Here is a 19401-nt window from a genome sequence, read left to right on the forward strand (position 1 = left end):
AAAATAAAGTCAGTCTGTCAACAAATAAATATATACTTCAAAATTCCAAAAACGTTGTGTCCAACTATTCAGTCATCAATGCGTGCATGTGCCATATTAAGCACCGATTTTAACACAGCTAGCAATTTAAACAACAATAATGGCTGGTAATAAATTTGGGAAATTTGCAATAAAAAAAGAAGGTCGGTCAGGTTGGGTTCTAATACCAAACATTTGTGACGTCTACCTAAAAACACGAAAATTGGTTTTCATTGCTCCTAACACACATCAACCCAAAAAATTTACGATCTGTTGAATCAGATTATTCAAATTTATTGACAGAGGGTTGGCCACGGAGAACCGAACAGAGAAAGTTTGCAATGTCCGCCTATCGTTGAAGCTAAAGAAAGTAATGCCACTACTTCCCACTACCACTGCTGTAGCCAACAGCTAGATAGCTAAAACCTTCCCTAGTTAGGAAAACAGAGAAATCATATCAGTATTATGTTTTCTAGAAATATCGATTGATTGAAAGATAGATATACATCTACCTAGCTACTTATCACTAACTACAATACTTAGGCAGCTATAGCTAGCTATATAGATAGTTATGACCAAACTGAGGTGTATTATTCTAAACAAATAATAAGATTATTCCAGCTGGGTACATAACCTAGCTAGCTAAACGGTTAGACAAAGCTTCAAATGATAACAGGTGCTGATAAACTTAGCATAATTGCTTATATCACACTTTGAGCCTACTTTAAACCTTTCAAAGGCATAGAGATCCCAGCCGTGGAGTGTCCAAACCCGACACTTTATTGTCCCGCAAGGCAGGCAAAAAAAGTAGTTTTTGAATCAAATGCTATAATTTCGTTCCAAATGAACTGTAACATTGTAAGTTCAGCCGCGGCATAAAGTTACAAAACATTGCGACTTTGGGTAAAAACAAAATTGTATAAAATAAAATCTTTAAAGAATACATTTGAGTAGACCTATAACTGTGGTTATAGGTCTTTTTAACTACAAACTTGCAAAATATTAAGAAAATTAAAAAAGTAAATAGATATACAAACAGGGAGGCTGTGCTGTCAGGGATATAAAACATGGGTCTGACTCCGTAAATTAAGAAGTTAAGAAATATCCATGCTGAACTTTGTTTACTATATTATTCAAGGTCAGGTTGTTTTTTGAAAAATAGCTTATAACACCTAAAATATATTTAACCTAGCTTTACATACTGAAGATTTAGATCACAAAGCTAGACAACTACAAAACACTCGGTCATAAAACATATTGTATAAAATTAAAGTTAATTTAAGGCTAGCCATTTAAGAAAGCGAGGATAGATTAAAAATCACTAATAAATGCAAAAACGTTGACATGCAAAAGCTTCTCAATGTGGTTGCGATAAATCTGTTATTTTCGAGCGCCTGTGCTTATCCGCTATTATATATAGTCGGCTTTCTTCAAGTCTTGATAATTTAACGTTTAAAGCTACGTTTTAGAAGATTTGTATGTATATACTTTTTAATATTTTTAACGTTTTAACTTTAGGGAGAAGAAACGTTGTAATTGTGGAACCCGAAAAAAAGTAAATTAAAATTAAATTAAAACGGGAATGTGTGGAAAATCTGTTTAAAAAGCAAGCTAACATTGTCTGTACAAAGATTGATACTTTTCTTACTAACTTCAAATACTTCGAACTATGCCACACCTCTATGTTTCCTATTGCAGCTATATCCAAACATTACCAAAAATTCTAAGTAAATTTAGATATATACAAAGGGACTAAAAATCTAGACGATACGTTCAATTAATGTTTTTGTAAATCAATACCTTCTAATAGACGGCCATCTGTGTTGCAGCAATATTTAGAACGAAATTACTGCAATAGAATTCCAGTTTCTACTGCTTCTTTTCAATTTGAAAGGACAAGTCAAATGTATGATTATTTCGAAGGAAGCAGTTGCATATATCTGGCTCATTAAATTGTGTTATGTCGACTTTAAAACCATCTACGTCAAAATAGAAGTCCAAAAATTTATTTTGATAACGTAAGGCAAGGACACTCGAGCTGATATTGTACGGGTGATTAAGGTGGATATCCGTCCTGAAAAAAGGAATCATTCCGTTATGATGTTTAGCAATCAGAATTTCCATGAACTTTTTCTTTTGTGCAATGTGAACTTCTGTTCTGTTTTTGTATTCAAGAATAAATGATCCATATATACATCTGGTCCAATTCATGAAATGCAACGAATGGATCGTTTCTTTACTCCCACAGCCATCAGCTAATCGAAAGAACGTTTCTTTACTCATGTAATCAGCAAGATTATTCCAGTCTACATGATCAGCTTTAAATGACTTGATTTCTTTCATGGCTTCCTTATTGTTAAATAAAACCGTTTTGACATAAAACGTGCATTCGACTTTCCTTTCAGCTACTAATCCGATAAAAGTATCAAGTTTGTACTTGTAATATTTCGTAATGCTCTCAAAAATGTTTCCGTTATATGGAAAGAATTTGTTAAGGCTAAAAGAAGCAAACAATGTATCTGCAGACAGTTGGTATTCTTCAAATGGAGCTGTTCTGCAGAACATAGTAACGTTACCATGGTTTTGCATATTTACTTGACCAAATATTTGTCCTGTGAACTGATACCAACAGAAGGCAACGCGATCTTCTTTTCTTAACAAATTACCAACAGGCATAAACGAATTCTGTGAGACGTACCCTTCTCTCCACATTGTTCTGGCTTCACCGAGTTGCAACTTCACCGTCATCCAGTATTCAATCAATGCTCTTACCTCCCTATTTTGAACGGTTGGAATTATATTGCAGCATGTAGCTTTAAACAACTCCAGGGTTTTATCACTCCAACCAGTGGAAAACCACACTTCTAAAATTGCATCGTAGCTTGCTTTCATTTTTATCATTTCATAGATAATCAAAGAACGTGCCACACATATTTCGGATTGTTCAATTCCAACAAATCTTACCTTATCACCGTCTCCACTGAAATTGCCCATCAAAAGCTCAAGAAGATCAACAAACCCGATATAAACATACTTTTTGCCAAACTCGAAGCAAGTTTCCCCTACAGCTGAATTTCGCAAAATTTGGTAACGTTGTTTCGGATAACTCTGCAAACTTAAAGAGTTCAGGACATCGCCAGGGCGAGGACCCATCGCTAACATGTGTAATAAAGCCCGTGAATGTTCACCATATCTTTTTACATACATGTATTTATCCCAAGAAACTTCATCTAATCCAACTTCCTGAAAAGCCCATAACTTTTGTTGATTAAAGCAATTTTCTAACAGGCCAAAACCTTCCTTGTCGTACGGATAAGCTTCTTTATATTCCTGATGAAAACAAGGAATGTCGAGATCTAACACTTTTCTAAGGTGCGACGGGATACGAGGATAGAAACTTTTCAAGTTAGTTAATAACTGGCTAACTTGTGCTTCACTAGCTGCCCTGCTATTCAAGAGGTCCTGTTTAATTTTTTCCACACTAACATTGGCTGTTTTCTCATTTTTGTTTTCCCTGCTTTTAGCTTGTCCTTTTTTACTCTGACAAACATTTTTATGTTGTCTCCAATGTTCGACTTGGCATTCTCTACTGCAGTATAATTTATGTTTACAACGACTACAACAAAATTTTGCTTCTTTTTCCGAACATGAAAGACAAGTAACAAATTCTGCTGATGGAAATCTAAAGAGAAATTTGACAAGATTTTAATATAATGTATGTATTAAATGTATTAAAAAGTAATTCAGCTACGAGAAGATAATGCGAATAGCATTTTTTTTTCTTTAAATCTATCGTCGACTAAAACAGCGAGAAATCAGATGTACTATATAAGCACGTGTCTATTGTCTGCTGTTGCCTATTTTTTTCCCGATCCTTAACCCTATTCGGTCCGGGGGGGGGCGGATTCCGCCCCCCCTGACGGTTTTTTTTTAATAACTCCTGATTGCTTTCTTATATGGCTATGATACTTACTAAGTTTTAACATTTATCTATTACACACCTGTATGCTAAATTTTTAGGTCCTATACTTTTTAGAGGCTTTGATATTGGCCATTACTCGAAACTACCCCTAAAATCTCTATGAAATCCTTATAATGGGGAAAATATAATAACTCCTGTTAGGATTATCCTTAGAACTTGAAACTTGCAACACAACTTTGTTTCATCAAGAAGAATCATTTTGAATAATTTTGACACGTGACTAATCCGATTTCCCGATTTTGTCGGATTTTACCCGAAAATCGGAAAAAAACGGATTTTCGGGCAATTTTTGGCAATTTTTTATCCGATCCATGTAAAAACCGGAAGATATGTTAAACACATTTTATTTAGCTTTCAGGAACTTTAAACAGAATGTAAAAATTCGCTCTAGAACAAAAGTAATTATATTTTAAGCAGATAGTGGCATTTTTAACAATTTTCAAGCTTCTGGTGACGTCACAGAAAATGTGCTGACGCAAGCAAAAATTTATTGCCGCTATTTTGTTCCTTTTATGACGTACTATAAGTGTGCCAAGTTTGATTCAATTTGAACAATCCTATGAAAAGTTATTGAGGTCATAGTATGTTCGAAAAACCCCGGACCGAATAGGGTTAAATGAAATTAACAAAACGATATTATTTCTTCCAGGCTGAATAAAATAAACAAAATACTTTTTAAGAATCTTAATGATTTTTAAACCGGACTTTATCATTTCTACGTTTATCATCATGCTGGCGCTTCAAACTTAAAAAGTTATTTAACATATTTTCCGTCAAAACTTCAAAAAATGCCCAAAAATTCGAGAAATAGGAATGATCACGTGATAAAAATTATCAGAATGATTTTTGATGAAATTAAGTCGTGTTGTAACTTTCAAGTTGTAAGAATAATCCTGTCGAAAGTTATTATATTTTCCCGATTATAAAGGATTTCATTCAGATTTTTAGGGGTAGTCTCCAGTAATAGCCAATATCTAAGGATTTGAGGGGTGTGGACTCTAAAAAAATTGACATTCTAGTGGTTAATAAATAAGATATGGGAACTCAGTAAGTATCATTATTCAGCAAACCAACAAAAATAAGTTATTAAAACAGAAACCAGCACCCCCTGACCGAATAGGGTTAACACAGAAAAAGTTGTAGTCCGACATATTCCGATGTTTGGCCGATACAGATTTTATATCTATGTCTAATACATTCGTTATATTTTCGATCGTTGACACCTTTTGTTGTTCCTTTGCTACTAGTGGAAATGTCAGAAAGAAATTCATCACCAGCATGGACAGATGAAACTATAAAGAACCTGTGTCCCGTGCTCAACATCTTTATTTAATTTTCAAGTCCATTCGTTTGGCAACCGTTTCACTGTGATGGTGTTTTAGATATCTGGAAGATATTCTGTCTGTTTAAACTAATCCACCAGATTAGTGGGCCGAAAAATAATTTTACTACAACGTTCTACTGCTGGTACCCATCTTGTTTAACAGTGATGTCACAGGGCGCCAAATTCGTAAAAACTAAACAAGGACAATTTCTTTAACCGTTCTTAAGTGTTACTAAAGAAAAACCGAGATCCCCCCATCCTCTTTTTATGAATAAGTAAAAAAGGAAATATATCAACCATATCTTACCTCGAAGCTTTAAATTGTTTCTCTTTCACTTCTGTATCTTCCCTCTTTGTTCCAGTCTCAATTTGAGTGCACGATTTCTTATGTTCTTCTTTCCAGTGTTTTACTTGACAATCTCGACTGCAATAGAAAGCTTGTTGACATTTCATGCATCGTTTTGTCCCTTCTCTGATACCACAGTTTATGCATACCACATAATTCGTCGCCATCTTTGTTATAATCTACAAAAGGTGAAAGTTATTACTAGTGAAAATCAAAACAACAAGGTAAAAATATCGAAAGAAAATAAATAAACCAAGAACAAAAATTATATCACTTCAGGAATAAATAAAATGTTTTCTTGTCGGTCATAGCAACTAATTTTAATAAACATTTAATTCCCTGAATACATATAAAATATTTTCTTTACGCTTATAGCATTTATCACCATAACCACGAACTGACAATAACGATCAAGGACTCAGCGTGCTGATGTCAGCATCTGAGATTCCCCAAATACCCATCGTGCTTAGTCAGGTAAAGTGATAGCTAAAGTTATAGACAGTAGCGATATTGTGTATAAAACAAGACAGAACAGTAATGATAAAATCAAGCATAGTTTATCTAAACAGCAATCCAACAAAAATATAAGTATATCTATAAAGAACAAACTGTAGAAAAGGTACAGCCATCTTGTAATGTTTCGTAGTCTTTTCTTGCACTCAGCTGTACGCATGTTTTGCGTGTTGCTTTAAAAAGTTTTCTGTTAACATAGAAGTCATGCTCTATTAAAGAAACCTTACTTATAAGTGCCTAAAAAGCCTTGACCTTGATAGTCCAGTAAATTATGATATAAACATTTTCCGAAAAAAACCCAGCTGAATCATATTTCCATTAGCTTTATAAATCTATATTACATTTAACGTACAAATTTCTTTAATAACCTTTCAGCGTAAAGATGCAGTAGGAAACATAAATAATTAATGTTTAAGTTCTATTTAACTATTCATCAATTCTAAGAATTACATCAGCATGTGATTTAACAATTAATGTTGAATAAGCGAGTTTAAATAGCATAGGTGAGTTTACACTATATAAAATCTGAACAATTATTGAATTTCCGCGCCCGAAGGCGTAGGAAATTCTTTAAAACCGTCGTTTTTTCTTTCGGAGCATTTTTTGAGAAAAAATCGACCCTGGGATTTCAGGTTGGTCCGTCACAGATGTAAACTTCGTACCCAAGCTCCTTAACAACTGGGAAGTCTAGTATTGACGCTTCAGGCCAAAATTGGTATTTGTTTTCGACAAAATTTGGCACAGTTAACAAAAATAGTATGCTGAACATAATGGTGACATAATAATTTTGATTTTTGTCACCTAAATGTCATTTCAGGACAAAATTGGTCCAAAAATTAAAACTACTTTATTTTTAACAAAATTTGGCACAGTAAACAAATAAAGTATGCTGAACATGATGGTGACATCAAAATTTTGATTTCTTGTTACCTAAATGTCATTTTAGGCCAAAATTGGTCCAAAAATTAAAACTACTTTATTTTTGACTAATTTTGCCACAATTAACAAAAAAAGTATGCTGAACATGATGGTGACATCAAAATTTTGGTTTTTTGCCACCTGAAATGTCATTTTAGGCCAAAATTGGTCCAAAAATTAAAACTACTTCATTTTCAACAAAATTTGGCAAAGTTAACAAAAAAAGTATGCTGAACATAATGGTGACATCAAAATTTTGATTTTTGTCACCTAAATGCCATTTTAGGCCAAAATTGGTCCAAAAATTAAAAAAACCACTTCATTTTCGGCTAAATCTGGCACAGTTAACAAATAAAGTATGCTGAAAATGATGATGGTACAAAAGTTTGGTTTTTGTCACGTAAATGTCATTTCAGGCCAAAATTTATCCAAAAATTAAAACTGCTTTATTTTCGACAAAAATTGACACAGTTAATAAAAAAATTATGCTGAAAATGATGGTCACATCAAAATTTTGATTTTTTGTCAACTAATGCCGTTTAAGACCATAAACGCTTCAATCGCAAGACTTTCAACCATGAATGATAGGCTGTATTTTTTGTTAGCAATTTCTTTTAAAATGTGAGTTTATTATGACACGTTTCGTTTTGTTTGCGTTTGTTGTAAGATATAATGTCACTGATGGGCTTTATCTTCAGAGGTTCATGCACCAAACCCCTTCGAATGTTTGGCACAATAACACAACGAATTAGCAGGTTTTCATCAAATATTTTGGTAGCGCGCGGAAATTCTTAGAGCCCCCAGGGCTTCTTGTTTATTTTGTCACTGTTGCTACTACCAAAACATTCTACTTAAATTAACAAAAAAGAAGATATTAATGCGTACTAAACGAACTGTATAAATATCTTCTATGTTTAAAAATTACAAAATGGTTGACATTTTTGTTCTGTCAGGCGTTTTAAAAACGATTACAAGATGCAGCAAGGAGTTGTTCAAAATTACAAGGGATGGAAACACCGTGCGTGGTCTATATAGCTTGAATATATGAAACAAGTCGTTTCGAATGAAGATTATTTCGGAATCAATTAGCCATCATATTATACATGTGAGATATATCAGTACTAGGGCAGCGTTAGCACTGATGCGACCGCTATGTGAATAAAATTGATATGTAGAAAGGAAACGAATCAACTAACTTCAGATGCGCGGTGGAACAATTAAATGTTGACAGCGGCATCACATTGACTTGATCTAAAACACAAAATAAAAATGACTGGCAGTGAGGGTCTTCCTTAACCTTGAACCTCGGCTCTTTGTGTTTTTTTATATATATCGCCGCAGCAAGAATCAAAAAGAAAAAAGAAGGTCGTGGTTTGGTCTTTCTCTGTAAAACAGGAGCTTTCTAAGCTTCTAAATCAGTGTTGCTCTATACACTCAGTCACTGTGCCACAAAGGATTGTAATAAGAATGCATTGTTACATCATGTTTACAAATCGTTTCTTCGAGATGCATGATGTTTTTTGGTGGGTGGAACTACAGCCGGACCTACATCTTTTAACGCTTAACGGCTCATAGCTAACAATTCAGGATTCAAGAAATATGTAGAATTTTTAAAGAATATGTAATTATTTTAGCATCAATTAATATTGTTCTAAGACAAGAATTTACCAAATGTTGGTGAAAAATGGAAGAGCTTTAACAAAATAACTAGAACTGGAAGAACTTATTCCTCAGTCTATATCACCAGAATTTCGCTTCTTTTACAAAGTATTAAAAAATGGAATTCTCTAACAAAGTTATAAAACAATGGGAGACTTTTTATCTCTTGTAACAAAATATTAACAAAAAATGGAGTTCCTTCTGTCTGCAAGTCAATGAGGTCTTTTTTTCACGTCGAACGATTTTTATTACTTTCTTTTCCCTTCGGTAATAAAAAAACTCACCTGCTGAAAATTAAGCACGTTAGAATGCATTTTCACCCCGTCGGAAATTTCTGCACTAAAAAAAATAAACCTCCCTGAATGCCGTTCCCGTGAACGCATCATACTGGTTCCTGATATCTACAATAACGCAGATTTGGCAAGAAGCTGGAATTTAGTTGATTGACATTGTAATCAGGACCAAAATGAACATTAGTATAAGTTGCTAGTCCTGTTACTGGAAAAATATCTACTTTGTTTTTGCACGCTTTGTACTGAAGTTCTGACAGCAATGCTCTCAATGTCTGGGCAGCGAACTGTCGATCCAACAGTTTCTGTCAGCAACAGAATCATCAAAATCAAGATCCAATGTATCAGTTCTCAGTAGAGAATGGATGTGTATGTATATATCACATATACATGTCATCTGAATAAGCACATGTGTGTACCACATGTGTTGCTAACATATATCAGCACGTAGTGTAGTGGATTTGTCTGCAGCTCCCAGTTCTGGGGACCGTGAATCGAATACTGCTCATTGTAAGGCAGTATGTTCGGATTTCACAAAATAGCTCTACTTTTATAATTTCTCATTTATCCAGGTTTCTAAACCCAGTTGCAACTGTCTGAACAATGAAAGGGAAGGTAACGATATAACACTTGCTCCCTATCCACACCTGACTTTACAGTACATACTACTAGGAATGCTCTAGCAATAACCATTTTCTCTACTTGTGTCAAATAAAATATTTTCTGTGATATGGCAACAAACCAACAAATGAATGGTCCATTCCGGTATGGACCGAAGAAAAACAGTGCTACCTGACGTACGGTAGAACGATTAAAAAGAACCCAACCTCATTCCCAGGACTATTCGTTTCTCAACGGCACTGCGCTTTCTGATAGTTCTACCGGTTAAAGGTGCTGGGGTCGATCTTGATAAGCACCGTAAACTGTGCCACACATTCTGATGAAGCGCTTTAATACAGGTATACAGTGTGTTGTACATTGAGTGCAGCGCACACAACATTTAGGTTGTTGCAGGTGAATATACAAAAAATTAGTTTCCTATAACTTTGGCAAAAAACAAACAGTTTACAGCCCGATGCTTCCCCGTCATAGCGAAAACAATCTGTCAATATTATTTAATTTTGCGGAAGTTCCGTGAAAATTTAAAAATTATGATACCGGGCTAAGCACTTGTACACAAGTTATATAACACCATGTCGCACATCCGTATAGGAGTAATACCCTTTTCAAAAAAAACTTGGTTTAAAAAAACAACAGAAAACAGTCCGTTATTAACACTGGGCTTAGCGCTTAGTATATGTAAACCGTGTCGCACATGCGCATAATAGCCTTTTCGAAAAAATGTTATCGTCACTTCAGTTTAAATAAAAACGCAGGAAACAGTCCATCGTTAACAACAAGATGAGCGCATAGCAGGGGTACTCCGTGTCTCATTAATAACCTTTTGACTTTTGCTAAAGTTGATTTACGGTGAAGGGGTAGCTAACTACTTAATTGCATTTAGTATAAATTTTTTTATTTAAGTACAGATATGCAGTATGTCGTTAATCGACAACCTCGTTCCCAGGGCGTTTTGCCTTGTTGATGAAGTTGATAGCAATAACGGCTCAGGGGCCACAAGACCCTGGGGACGAGGTTGGTTAATCGAGTGAGGCGCACATACAACCCATTGTTACCCTGTCAAAACAAACACAATCAGTGATTTAATGGCGACACCAGGGTAAGCGCTTAGTACAGGTAAACTGTGTTGCACATCCTCATAGTCATAATACCCTTTTCCAAAAAACTTTATCGCAACTTTGGCTAATAAAAACACAGGAATTATCCCGTTGTTAGCACTGGGCTAAACGCTTAGTACATGTATACTGTGTTACACATCTGTATAGCTGTAATACCCCAAAAACTATATTCTAACTTCGGTTTAAATAAAAACACAGGAAACAGCCTGTTGATAAAACAATCACTCAATAATTTTAATTGTTGAAAAGTTTCTGTTAAATCTAAAAATGAAAACCTCGTTCCATTTATTAAAAATCTTTTAAACTATAACTAACTTTAGTATAAATGTGTTTAAATAAAAACACCGGAAACAGCCTGTCGATACTCCGTCCAGCTAAATAATCACTCAGTCATTTTATTCTGCAGAATAAGCTTTATGTCAGTAATAAAAAGGTGTCGCTAGCTACCTAACTTTATTAGGCATGTATTAAGAAGTATTAAGAATTTTGTTGTACTTTTCAGCCAGAGAAATAGTTAAGGAGCTAGCTTGATAGCCACAGCCCCAACATGAAAACGAATTATGTTGGGAAGGGCAAAAAGCTCTTATATTAAACAGAATAGTAAAACTAAGGCTAGGTAGTTAGCTGGTTTTAGAATGGTCCCTCAAAATTTTCGTTCCTAGCCAAAAATCCTAAAATTAGCGCGTTTAAGATCTGTATATGGCTAAAAAACGTAACAATATATTCATCTTAACATGGAAAACAAACAGAAAACAAATATTGCAAAAATGTAAAGCTTTCAGTTGACAAAAAGGTCAAACTGGCCTGAAAACCAGATAATGACCACACTACCATTTTCAAAATCAAAAGGCCTTTGTTATCACGTTCCTTCGTCAGTACCAGGTCGCGAAAACCTTGGATTGTTTTGGTACACTACGCGCGAGCGGTCAAAACAAAATCAAACAACCAAGACAATCAGCTTCAGGTACAGGAGTTATTTTTCTTTTACACGTTTAGCCTGGAAATTTTTTCTTAATTGTTTGCGGCTCAATAAATCTAAATATAGACAAGTTTCGCAATGTCGCGACATTTGAAGATATTTCCCCGTATTTGTTTTTTCTTGAAACAAACCCAGAGAGAAGTGAAAAAATTTCAGCCAGATTATTTGTTTTTATTTTATTCATACTCAATGTACAGAAGATTCTCTATAATTTTTGAAAAATGTAAAGATGCGAGTTAGAGATATTAACATGTTCATCGAATAAGAAAGTCGAGGAGGCTCTTAGAAACTTCCACGCTCTATCCTTATTTATAGCATAGGGTAATTATCCGCACCGTCACTTTAAAAATTGAGAGCTAACAAAGAGCGCTGAAAGGATGAAATAGCGATTGTTAACGGACTATCTTTAGAAAGTATAAAATCGCCGCCCAGTTCTTAGAAATTGATCTCTGCTGGTCCCCCGAAAGTTTAAATTCGAGAAGGAACTATATTTTGCTACTAACAATGAATTTTTGTAATAAAAAGGGCGACACAGATCACGAAGGAGTTTGCGTGTAGCAGTTTAAACCCACACATTTGTTCCCACTAAGCAATAACTATCGGAACAATACAGCTTAATTATCTAGTGTCAGCATGACTAGAATAGTGTATGAGTGTATGAAAGATGGCAAAATCTTTTAAATAATATTTCCAATAAAAATATTACCAATATGGTTATGCAGTTGTTGAAAAAAAATAACATTCTCTTTCACAACGCCATATTAGCTGCTAATTTCTGCTAGGATAAGAACTACGTGGTTCCCACAGGAAACCTTCTATCCCCCATGGTTTTGTGGTAAATCTGGCATTGGGTGATTATAGGTAAGAATAATTGACTGGGGAAGTGATTACGATTTATTTTTATAAATTTTAAATAAAAAAACTTGAAATTGTAAGGCGCAGTTAACGACTTTAGAACTATTTTACGGAACAATTTTAAATTTAATTTTACAAATACTGACAAAAAACATCATCGTCTTCAAAAGTTACAACTGGTCTTGCAATTTTCATGAAAATGTACTTTTTCCATTAATCAACACTCGTCTACTTTTTCTATGTATTCCAAAAAGCCAATCTTTGCGGAAGAATGGAATCCAAAATTTCTGTAAATATTTTCTCCCCTTTTGACCATTGGATTCTGCTTTTTTATGACACATCAAAAGAGTGTTTTTAGTGTTGCTTTTCGATTTGAAAGCTCAAATTAAAAGTGAAATTATTTCGACTAAAACAGTTGCACAAGTTTGTTCCGATCACTTCCAAAATATCCATTTTGTAGTCTTCCACATCGAAATAAAACTTTAAAAAGTTTTCACGATATTTCAACGAAAGTACTCCGTTACTCAAATTTTTTGGGGCAGGGAAAGAGACACGCTTTCTGAGAAAGGGTATCAGGCCAGCCTTGTGATTATCTTTCAATATACTTAGAAATATTTTCTTTTGTTCAGTGTGAACTTCGAATGGATTTTTATAGTCATAGATATCTGTCCCATAAATAAATCTTCTCCAATTCATAAAATGCATTAAATGGATTGTTTTTTCAGCCCCACAGGCCTCCGCTAATCGGAAGAACGTTTCTTTATTCATGTAATCAGCAAGATTACTCCAGTCAATACGATGCGGTTGTAATAAGCAGATTTCTTCGATAATTTTCTTGTTATCCAATGAAACTGAGTTAACATGAAACGTACATTCGACTTTTCCTTCTGCTACTAATTTAACCAAAGCATGAAGTTTCAACCTGTAAAAATTCATAAGACTCTCAAAAAAATTTCCATTGTAGATAAACGACTTGCTGATTTTAAAAGACGCCAAGAATGAGTCGGCGGATAGTTCGTAATGTCTGAACTTTCCTGTTCTACAAAAAGCTGTTACATTACCATGAATTTGCGATTTAACTTGGTCAAACATTTGACCTGTTAGCCTATACCGACAGAAAGCAATGCGATCCTCCTTTTTTAGTAGAATGCCAGCGGGAGTCATTTTGTAATATGAAACATATCCTGCTCCCCACAATTCTTTTGCCTCAACTAGTGATATTTCAGTCATCATCCAATACTGAATCAACTCTTTTACTTCTTTATTTTGAACTGTAGGAAGTAAATTGCAGCATGCAGCTTTAAACAACTCCAGGGTTTTATCACTCCAACCAGTAGAAAACCAAACTTCTAAAATTGCGTCGTAGCTTGCTTTCATTTTAATCATTTCATAGATAATCAAAGAACGTGCCACACATATTTCGGATTGTTCAATTCCAACAAATCTTACTTTATCACCGTCCCCACTGAAATTGCCCATCATAAGCTCAAGAAGATCAACAAATCCGATATAAACATAGTTCTTACCAAAGTTGAAACTCTTTTCCACTATCGGAGAATTCCGCCATATCTGATAACGCTCTTTGGGGTATGTACCAAAACTAAGGTTTTCCAGAACATCACCAATTTGGGGATTACTTGTCAACATTTCTAATAAACGCGGCGAGAACTCACGATATTTCTCCACGTACATTTCTGTGTCCCATATCTTTTCATGCATTGCTATCTCATCAAAGCCCCATGACTTTTGCTCATTAAAACAATCCTCCAGAAAATCAAAATGTTCTTTCTCTAGTGGAAAAACTTCTTGATATTCACAATGAAAATTAGGGACGTGAATATCAATTATCTTTTTCATTTGATTCGATAATAAAAGAAATGATTCTTCTATCACAGACCATTGAAATCGTCCTACATTGCTTTTTCCACTAACTGAAAGCCCTTTTAAACGCTTTTCCAAGCTGAGATCTTCTCCTTCTTCAGTGTTTCGATGTTTAAAACTGTTTTGGGCTTTACCGCTGCAGACCTTTTTATGTTGATTCCAGTGGTTCGCTTGGCATTTTTTACCACAGTATAATCGACGTTTACAACGACTACAACGGAATCTTGCTTCTATTGCAGAGCATGAAAGACATGTAATGAAGTCTTTTGACACAAACCTAAATTGAAATTATATTTTAGTAAATAAGAATGATGAGATATCAAAATCTTTTAAACTGTAGTACACTGCAGCTTTGCCAATAAACAACATGTTTGCTAAAGTTTCCCATGTGGATAACTGTCCCGTAATATAAAAATTAAACATGACTCTAAATTTATATTCCCTTTCTCAAAGAGAAGCGAGAGGGAATTAAATCTGTCTACAGGCGAAAATGTGTGTGATAATTTATGAGCCCAACATTTTATTATGTCTCTTCGACCGCTGTTGCTACAGTTCTAAGACTTTTTAAAAAATAGAAATATAGCACCACCTGTTTTTGGAACAATTAAAACCTACATTTAACTTGGTCAATGTACCATGTCACAGTGAAGTGTGTATTATTTATATTTACGAATAATTTCGATGCAACGCCCCCCTTTTTTGACATAAATATTCTTTCTGAATATCTTGGAATATCTCAAATATCGATCGAATTGTTCCCAAAACATTTTGTTGTTGGTCATTGTTGCATTTTCGACAAATTTATAACAAAAACATTGATCATTTTTTGCCAGTTATTACTTTGTTAAGTTCTGCATGACCTAATAAACCCGCCCGATCTGAAATGAATTGGGTGACTCAGTTTTGCAAAATTGGTCCTAAGTGTACCCTGGTTACGCACACAGAAGATGACTTCAGTTATTTCAAATCGCCTCCAAGTTATTCAGCCTAAAATTTGTCATAATCTTAATAATATTTCGAGCAAAAAAATTCTTCTAGCAAATAACTCGAAGAATAATCTCTACAAATAAAAGCGCTTTATTATTGACAAGTATAAACCAAAAAAAATAAAAAAATTTCAGTACACGACAACTGATATCCTTTCTTCAAACATGGATAAAAGAAATAATAAACTTAGAGCAGTAAATTTTTGTGCTTTATTTTGTTTATTTTTGTTGCAATTTTCATATTATTTCATTTCTTAAAGTTTCAACAGTAGGCATGTCGCAGTTTTTTCTTTTTTCTTTTCACAATGTTGCTTTATCAGTAATTTATACGTCTTCTGATTGGACAAAATATTTTCTTTTCGCGATTTTAAATACGTGAATCTTTCTACTCACTCTCGAAGAGGACGAAAATATGTTGGGATAATGCTGAGGATTCTTTCTGTTCGAACTTTTCTGAACAAAAGGGGGCGTGTAATTGGCGCTCAACGTCAACGAAAAGAAATACTCTTTGCAAAAGCCATAATCGCACAGACACGTGAAACCAGTTTATTATTATAATAGACTAGTCAATAAGTTTGTGAAAAATTCCATTTAGGGAAAAAAAAATGGAAAAAATCTTTCATGACAATTTTAATGACCTTAGCAATGACTCTTTAATACTTAGTTTCTTTTAACAAAAATTGGCTAACCCTACTCTGTCCGGAGGGGAATAGACACACCCACATGGCAAATTCTTAGGTCCCATACCATTCAGAGCCTTAGCTATTGGCCATTACTCGAAACTATCCGTTAAACTTCAATGTTAAAAACATAATAATTTTCGCATTATCCTTAGATCTTGAAATTCACAACACAAATTTTATCAAGAAGAACCATTTTCTAGGGTATGCACACAGAATAATCTGATTTATCGATTTTTTGGATTTCATCAGGAAATCAAGAAAATTTTATCGGATTTTATGGTGCTTTTTATGCGTTTTATGTGAAATTTGACTGTAAGAAACTTTAAACAGAAAGTTCCAATTCGTTCCAGAACTAACGTAATTGAATTCTAAGCACAAAGTGGTATTTTAGACACGTTTCTATATTTCAATGACGTCACAGAAAATATTCTGACATGAGCAAAAAAATTTTGCTGCCATTTTCATTGTGCTACAAGTGTGCCAAATTTGACATAATTTTATAAAGGCAGACTGACAGAACTTAAACTTCAAATAACATTAAGTGAAAACGTTTCCATTAACATGGTAAAAGCGATATCATACATAATTACTTCACGTTATTTCACAGTCAAAACAAGCTTTATTGTAATTGTTATGAAGACGGCAGAAAGATAGTTTGAGTAAGAGAATTACTACCGCTATAAATACAGCTTCTTACTTTAAAGTTTCAATATCCCTCTCTTCTTGCTCCTTTCTCTTTGTTCCAATCTCAACTTGAGCGCATGATTTTTTATGTTCTTCTTTCCAATGTTTTACTTGACATTCTTGACTGCAATAGAAAGCTTTTTTACATCTCGAACATCGTTTCCTCCCTTCTTTAATACCACAATTCATGCATAATACATTATTCGTCGCCATTTTTGTTTAATCTACAAAACTAATGTTTTCACACATTTTTTATTTATGCTGGTAGTCAAAGTGAAAAACTAAATCAGATTGGCCAAAAAAACAACATTGCTTATAAGAACGATCTTTTAGTTGATTTAAAACTCGTACGTCTTGCCAGTCAGAATGTTTAGGCACACTTGGATTGCAAATACGTCGTGTTCCATAACAAATTTTAAAAAGGGATAGGAAAGTAAACTTTTACGACATTCTCTCAAAAGTTTTAGACACAGCATGTACTTTTACTTTATGAAAAAAACTTTCTCCTTTATTTCCACTTTAAAGTTTACAAAGCTGAAAAAAGCTCGAAAAAGCAAGAATACGCTGGTGATAAAAGCGTTGATTCGGTTGAAATATTTATATTTGTAAATTGCTTAAGAAAAGAAAACATAGCAGTAAACGCACGCAAACAAAGCAAAAAGTCAAACTAAAAAACGCACCTCACCACTGTTGCTTCTTATCGTCACCTATGATGATTGACATTCTGTTAATGCATATTTCATCTCCTCAATATATACATGTTGCCTCCGAGTTTTCCGAAGTTATCGGCATAACAACACGTTTATGTTCTTTGTTAGACTTTAATTTAAAAACTCAGTATGAAATTTCGCCGGGCTATATTCATCTATTTAGCTGTTCCAAGAAGTTTATTAGCATGCGGTTGGATGTTGAATAAGCGAGTTTAAATACCATACCTTGCAATAAAAGATAACTTATAGCGCGTTTTTGAGTCATCCTGTTAATTAAGTCGACTTTAATTTCTTACTGGTGTTAATTTAAACTACACGGTCACTTTAAACAGTAATTAAATCTATTTTCATAAAAATTACGACACGTTTTATTTTTAACATGTTTCGACTTTACCAAAGTCATCTTCAGAATATTATACAAAAGTTGATACATACATTAATTAAATCTACAATTCTTGCTTCGAAAGAGTTTTGTTTTTAATTTCTCTTTCGTTTCCTGGACTTTTGCGACAAGTGACCTTCCCAATCTTACGTTGTTGACAAATTCACAGAATAAAGTAGCTGAAAGTTGTTGTTTTTGTTCTGTGTTATAATTTTCGTACTAACCGCCATCACGTTTGTTTTACTGGCGTAAGCTACCAAAGTTAAAAAACCGTGTTAATTTCATTGCTGTAACATTTTGTTTTACGGTGTTAATTTCATCGAGAAATTAATATATTTCGAAAGACGTCCTTATAATAAGGTAGAACAGACATATAGGGATGTTTACGCTTACATTTATTAAATCTTATCGTTATTCTGTCAGACACTTTGACTACGGTTACAATGCAAAAGAGACTGTTCAAATATACAAAGCATGGAAACACCGTGGGAGCTAGAGGGCGTTTTATCTAGGCTTTGCGTGGAAATGCTCTCGAAAGATTCAATATATGAAAAAGTAAAATGGACGAAAGGAGTAATTTGAATAAAAATTGTTCCCCGAAAACTTTCCTTGTCTTAACCCTATTCGGTCCGGGGGGGGGGGGCGGATTCCGCCCCCCCTGACGGTTTTTTTTTTAATAACTCCTGATTGCTTTGTTATATGGCTATGATACTTACTGAGCTTCAACATTTATCTATTAGACACCTGCATGCTAAATTTTTAGGTCCCATACCTTTCACAGGCTTTGATATTGGCCATTACTCGAAACTACCCCTAAAAATCTCTATGAAATCCTTATAATGAGGAAAATAAAATAACTCCTGTTAGGATTATCCCTAGAACTTAAAACTTGCAACACAACTTTGTTTCATCAAGAAAAATTATTGTGAATAATTTGGACACGTGACGATTCCGATTTCCCGATTTTGACAGATTTTACCCGAAAATCGGAAGAAAACGGATTTTCGGGCAATTTTTGGCAATTTTTTATCCGATCCATGCAAAAACCGAAAGATATGTTAAATAACATTTATTTAGCTTTCAGAAACATCAAACAGAATGTAAAAATTCGCTCTAGAACAAAAGTAATTATATTATAAGCAGATAGTGGCATTTTTAACAATTTTCAGACTTCTGATGACGTCACAGAAAATGTGCTGACGCAAGGAAAAAAAATATTGCCGCCATTTTGCTCCTTTTGTGAGGTACTATTATAAGTGTGCCAAGTTTGATTCAATTTGAACAATCCTATGAAAAGTTATTGAGGGGGGGCGGAATCCGTCCCCCCCCCCCCCGGTCATAGTATGTTCGAAAACCCCCGGACCGAATAGGGTTAAGTCAAAGAACTTGGTATAAATGATGTATGTCACGTGACAATTAAAAATCATACTTGAAATGATGAATGCGAGTATC

At 34.2% G+C, this 19401-nt stretch overlaps 2 protein-coding genes across 2 annotated transcripts; both read right to left on the bottom strand.

The window, feature by feature from the left end:
• Positions 1–829: 829 nt before the first annotated feature.
• LOC130636873 (uncharacterized) lies at positions 830–11623 on the bottom strand. The gene is made up of 10 exons (XM_057446722.1): positions 11537–11623; positions 11105–11163; positions 10917–10995; positions 9633–9842; positions 9166–9355; positions 8298–8352; positions 7987–8009; positions 6280–6392; positions 5632–5849; positions 830–3700 (listed from the first exon to the last, which is right to left on the bottom strand). The coding sequence occupies exons 1-10, from the start codon at positions 11621–11623 to the stop codon at positions 1888–1890; spliced, it is 2847 nt and encodes a 948-aa protein (XP_057302705.1). The 3' UTR covers positions 830–1887.
• A 1025-nt stretch (positions 11624–12648) lies between these two features.
• LOC130635946 (uncharacterized) lies at positions 12649–18564 on the bottom strand. Its single transcript, XM_057445479.1, has 3 exons — positions 17538–18564; positions 16871–17089; positions 12649–14781 (listed from the first exon to the last, which is right to left on the bottom strand). Exons 2-3 carry the CDS (start codon positions 17068–17070, stop codon positions 12978–12980), a joined length of 2004 nt encoding a protein of 667 aa, XP_057301462.1. The 5' UTR covers positions 17071–17089; positions 17538–18564; the 3' UTR covers positions 12649–12977.
• Between the last annotated feature and the right edge of the window lie 837 nt (positions 18565–19401).

The sequence above is a fragment of the Hydractinia symbiolongicarpus genome, chromosome 3, assembly GCF_029227915.1.
Source record: "Hydractinia symbiolongicarpus strain clone_291-10 chromosome 3, HSymV2.1, whole genome shotgun sequence".
Taxonomy (NCBI): Eukaryota; Metazoa; Cnidaria; class Hydrozoa; order Anthoathecata; family Hydractiniidae; genus Hydractinia; species Hydractinia symbiolongicarpus.